The sequence below is a fragment of the Apium graveolens genome, chromosome 8, assembly GCF_009905375.1.
Source record: "Apium graveolens cultivar Ventura chromosome 8, ASM990537v1, whole genome shotgun sequence".
Classification (NCBI taxonomy): Eukaryota; Viridiplantae; Streptophyta; class Magnoliopsida; order Apiales; family Apiaceae; genus Apium; species Apium graveolens.
In genome coordinates this window covers 193,904,582-193,910,182 of record NC_133654.1, presented here as the reverse complement: position 1 = coordinate 193,910,182, position 5,601 = coordinate 193,904,582, and the positions used below count along the sequence as shown (strand labels likewise).

Sequence of the window (5,601 nt, the reverse complement as noted above, 5' to 3'; positions counted from 1 at the left end):
CATCAGAATTAGCCATTAGGGCTAGCACTACTAGAAAAAGTAGAATAGACATCACCTCTTAGACATCGGTTGCTTTTCTGACCGATGTAAAAGGTGTTTTCTACATCAGTTTTTGGCAACCGATGTCTTTTGTTGTTATAAACATCAGTTGTTTAGCACAACCGATGTTATATGTCTGTTTTAAAAAAATTAATTAACGCACCTTCCCCGTTCCCCCCTTAACCAAATTATTCATTCCCTCCAAGTGTTTCCCCCCCTTATTTTTTGACTTTGTAAAATTTTCCCCCTTTTTTCACCCACATCTTCCCCCTTTTTTTTATTAAAAAAAATTAAAATTAAAATCAAAAACTGAAAACTGAAAAAAAAAACAAACAAAAATATTTTATCCCTCATCACTCTCTCATCTCTCAGTTCATCACTCTCTCATCTCTCATTTTATCCCTCTCCCAGCTCTCATTTCACTTTCCTGTGTAGATTTCACCTTGCTGCTCTCATCAAGGTTGCTCTCATTTCCCTCATTGCTCTCGTAGATTTGGGGGTTTCATTGCATTAAGTCAAAGTCGGAGTTGAAGTTCAACTCAAAGTTTAAGGTTGTAGTTCAAGTCGGAGATTGAAGCTAAGTTGGAGGTTAAAGCTTGAATTAGGTAAGTTTTAAACCCTAATTTCAGAATTGGGGGTTTCAATTTGACACCCTAATTTTTTAATTTTTAATTAGTTTAAGCTTAAACTATCTGCATCTGCTTGTTTGAGTTGCTTGTTACATATTACTTGTTTGTCATATAGCAGACCCTAATTTGCTTATGCCTGTGTCTTTGTTTATTTTATTTTGTTTAAATGATAGGATTTTTGTTGCTCTTTTCTCTGTTTTTTCTAGAAAATGCATGTTATTTTCAGTTAAATAATGTAAACATTATTTTATAGTAAGGGGATGATAGACGAAATTCGCTTTTTGTTCTGTATATGTTGTTACAGCATATATTTTACATATAAAATGACAGGAAGATGGTTCTGTGTTGAATTTATAGTATAATGTAAACATCTTTCATCTATTGATAGTATAATGTAAACATTAAAATGCATGCCCTGTCTTGTACTACCAAATCGATACAAGCAGATTACTGAAAAGGATAATGACGTTACCTTTTCAGTAATAAAAATCAACTTTGATTTTTGATGTCATACTTGGAATAAAAAAATTTATAAAAGAACACTTCACCAACACATACATATGGTGCTTATAAAGAAAATAATTACCTGGTAGAGAAGAAGGGTTACCTGGGAGGAGTTAGAAAAGCAGAAGTGGTTGGTTTGGGAATGTAATCTTTGAGCAAGTACTTAATAAACCCACTAAAAGTTCTGATTCTTGTTTGAGAAATGATAGTTAGCATGTGAATAGAGTTTTCTTGGCCTATGGAAGCTAATTCTTTATGAGCATCGGCGTCGGGTGGTGGTTAATACTGCTCATTACAAATTATATTAATTTGCTATGTTTATTGTCTAGTGGCGTGCTCAGCTTTGTTCTGTGTTTCGTTTCATCATTTTAATCAATCAGTGTCGTGTTCTGCTTTGCCGGTAATTATACATAATAATACATATATATTACTAATTATACGTTGTTTTTTTGAAATATTTGATATGGAAATTAGGTAGGAAATAGGTTATCCTACGAATATGGAGAAAGATTGGATTTCAAAAGAGAGGGATTCGTTGGAATATGAAGTCGGGGTTGAAAAGTTTTTGATTTACGCCGAAGAAAATTGTAAAAATCCTAAAAAAATACCTTGCCCCTGCTGTAAATGTGTTAATTTCAAAAAAATTCCGGTCAAAGTAATAAGGGGTCATCTCTACGAGAATGGTTTTAGTCTTGGGTATATTGATTGGATTTGGCATGGATCCAAGACTGGTAGGTCGTCTGTTGGTAGCACAGTGCCTCCTCATGAAGAGGAGCAGAATGCAGATGCATTTAAATCAGCCTTTGAAGCTGCATCAGAAGCGGCTGCTGCATCGGAAGCGGCGGATGCTGGTACTTCACAAGCTGCTATGGTTTGTGAAGCAGCATATCGTAATCCGGGGGGTAAATCAGGGGGCGATGACTACGATAAAGACTCGCATGATTTTAAGAGGTTTGTGGCCGATGCTCAACAACCTTTATTTGAGGGCAGCGACTTCACAAAATTAGATTCGCTGTTAAAATTACATAACTGGAAAGCGAGATTCGGTGTGAGTGATAGCGCATTTAGCGATCTTCTCTCTACAGTTGGCTCATTCCTACCTCAGGATAATGCATTACCTGTTAACACATATGAAGCAAATAAGACTCTTTCGAATTTAGGCCTCGAGTATACAAAATTCCACGCGTGTCCCAATGAATGTGTTCTATACAGGGGTGTAAATGAGACTGCTTCGGAGTGTCCAGAGTGCAAGCTATCTCGCTGGAAGGTGGGTAAGGATGGTAGAGAAAGGTATAAAATCCCGGCAAAAGTTATGTGGTACTTTCCGATCATCCCGAGATTTAAACGGATGTTTAAATCTTCTTCGACAGCTGAGTTGTTGATATGGCATTCCAACCAAAGAATTCCTGATGGCCAGATGCGCCACCCTGCCGACTCTCCTTCTTGGCGGAATATCGATTACAGGTGGCCTGCCTTCGGAAGTGAGTCAAGAAATCTTCGACTAGCTTTGTCGGCTGATGGTATTAACCCACATAACAATGGGCTGACTAATCGGTATTCTTGTTGGCCGGTAGTATTGGTAACATATAATCTTCCTCTATGGTTATGTATGAAGAGGAAATTTATGATGTTAACTATATTGGTCTCCGGTCCATATGAACCAGGTAACAACCTTGATGTGTTCTTATAACCGTTAGTTGATGATTTGAAAAAGCTTTGGGAAGAAGGTGAACCGAATGTATACGATGCCTTCACAAAAACTTTTTTCACTTTAAGGGCGACTTTGTTATGGACGTTTAACGATTTCCCGGCATATGGTAATTTGTCTGGTTGTGTCAACAAGGGTTATTTGGGTTGTCCAGTGTGTGGTGATGATACCATTGCTAACTATTTACCTTATAGTAGGAAAATATGTTACCAAGGTCATCGTCGGTATTTGCCTAGGAATCATCCATACAGGAAGAAGAAGGCAGCCTTTAATGGTCAACAAGAGTTTGGACAGCCAAGGCAACCCCTTTCCGGACAGGAGGTGTTGGCACAACAAGAAAAAATTAAATTTTCTTATGGAAAGGAAGTAAAGAAGTCGAAGAAGGTGGACTGTGCTTGGAAGAAGAAGTCAGTATTTTTTGAGTTGGAATACTGGAAATTCCATCACGTTCGTCACTGCCTCGATATTATGCATATTGAGAAAAATGTGTGCGATAGTCTAGTTGGGACGTTACTGAATTTAAAACACAAGTCCAAAGATAGTGAGGCATCTCGGCTAGATATGATGGAAATGGGGGTTAGAACTGATTTAGCTCCAGAAGTAGGAGAAAAAAGAACTTATCTGCCTCCTTCTAGTTTTACTCTAACAAAAGCTGAAAAAAGAACAGTGTTGAAATCACTCTCATCAATGAAGTTGCCATATGGGCATTCCTCAAACATCAGAAATTGTGTATCCATGGCAGATTTAAAGATATTTGGGATGAAGTCTCACGACTGCCATGTACTCCTTCAACAATTACTCCCGATCGCAATTCGTTCTGTACTTCCGAAGAATGTTAGAGTTAGCATAATAAGACTCTGCTTCTCTTTCAACACTTTGTGCAACAAAATTGTTGACGTATCAAAACTTGATAAATTGCAAGCTGATGTGGTATTAACCTTATGTGAGCTCGAAAAAATATTTCCGCATTCTTTTTTTGATATAATGATACATCTAATAGTACACCTGGTCAGGGAATTGCGTTTATGTGGACCAGTTTTCTATAGATGGATGTATCCATTTGAGCGTTTTAATAAAGTGTTGAAAAGTTACGTGCGAAACCGTTATTTTCCAGAAGGTTGTATAGCCGAAGCATACTTGAAAGAAGAATCTATAGAATTTTGTGCTGAGTTTTCTAGAAATAGTTTGACAACTGCCGGACTTCCGAAGGACCAAGGCAAACTTTCTGGTCCATTATCGGCTGCAACAGTTAAATCTGTTGAAGAGAAAGAACGAGATGAGGCGCATTTACACGTCCTCTTAAACAACAGTGAAGTGTTTCCATATGTTAAGTAAGTCACTTTTCTTTTTCTTTTATTGATTAATTTTGTATAAGCATTATTTTAGTTTGTAACCAAAAAATTTATGTATTTTCAAAGGATGCATAAGGAGTTGCTTGAAAAAATTTATGAAGGAAAAAAAGACTATTCAGTGGATGATTGGGGAGCATAATAGGCTATTTGCTGATTGGTTTGAGAACAAAGTTATGACTGAATTGAACGAGAAAGTCGAAGGTGTTTCTGAAACGATAAGGTGGCTAGCAGGAAAACCATCATTTACTGTTTTGACTTATGATGGCTATCTAGTTGACGGAATCCGATACTTCACAAAGGAGCGAGACGATGCTAGGGTTGTTCAAAATAGTGGAGTCTCGTTAGTTGCTAAGACTGTCCAAGTTTCTAGTGCTAAGGATTTAAATCCCGTAGAGAGTGATATGACATTTTACGGGAGGATTGAAGAAATATGGGAATTGGATTACCACTCATTTAAAGCCCCGTTGTTCTTGTGCAAATGGGTAGACTGTGACAGAGGCGTCAAGGCTGATGAACTTGGCTTCACACTTGTGGACCTTAGTCGACAAGGCCACAAGAATGACAAATATGTGTCCATTGATCAAGTGAAACAAGTTTTCTATGTCGAAGATCCCGTTGATTCCAACTGGTCAGTCGTATTGACCTCAACAACTAGAGACTATCACGAGATATACAATGATGATGATCTTGGAGACACAATTCTAGAAAACCCTCCATTCTGCTCTAACATCCCCATAGTTGATTCTGGTGTTGATGACGACGAAGAGTCTAATGCTGGCAATAAAAGAAAGGATGGCGAAGGAATCTGGCTGAAGAAGCGATCCAAGGATTAAAAATTTGTTGTATGATATGTATGAAATGCTAAAAATATGATATAATTACTTGGAGTTTTATTACTTGGAGTTTTATTATGAGTGTAAGTATTAGAATTTGTAGAAGCAACCGATAAAAATATGTAAATGCTTTATGTGTTCTGCTGTATGTTGTTATACGTTGAAAAGGCGATTGTGTAGTTAATTATATATCTTGCATTAGATGTGTGTTGTGCTAGAATGATTATGATAATCCTAGTATGATGATAATCTTATCTATTATTCCTACTCCTTTTGGTTAATGCAGGAAATATGGTAAAGAAAGGAAAAAAATCTAAAAAACAGTCTAAAGAATCATTGGATGAAAATCACATTGTTCCAGCGGACACCATTGTTCCAGCGGTACCAAATCCTGACCCGGTTGCTCTAGCGGACACCATTGTTCCCCAGCAGACAGCTCCACAACCCACTGAAAGTACTACATAATCTACCAAAAGCAGGACATCTGGAGCAGCACGAGGCGTTTGTGCTATGCACAAAGTGGTGATGAAGAAAGT

General features: G+C 37.5%; 1 protein-coding gene across 1 annotated transcript; it reads left to right on the top strand.

Annotated features, from left to right (window-relative positions):
- The first annotated feature begins 1,671 nt into the window (after positions 1-1,671).
- On the top strand, positions 1,672-4,215 carry LOC141680227 (uncharacterized). Its single transcript, XM_074486512.1, has 3 exons — positions 1,672-1,725; positions 1,900-2,751; positions 2,887-4,215. The coding sequence occupies exons 1-3, from the start codon at positions 1,672-1,674 to the stop codon at positions 4,213-4,215; spliced, it is 2,235 nt and encodes a 744-aa protein (XP_074342613.1).
- The last annotated feature ends 1,386 nt before the right edge of the window (positions 4,216-5,601 follow it).

Coding starts and splice junctions, on each gene's coding strand:
- LOC141680227 (XM_074486512.1), top strand. CDS start 1,672: ATGGAGAAAGATTGGATTTCAAAAGAGAGGGATTCGTTGGAATATGAA. Junction 1,726..1,899: donor CGTTGGAATATGAAGTCGGG/GTTGAAAAGTTT, acceptor CATGGATCCAAG/ACTGGTAGGTCGTCTGTTGG. Junction 2,752..2,886: donor CTTGTTGGCCGGTAGTATTG/GTAACATATAAT, acceptor GATTTGAAAAAG/CTTTGGGAAGAAGGTGAACC.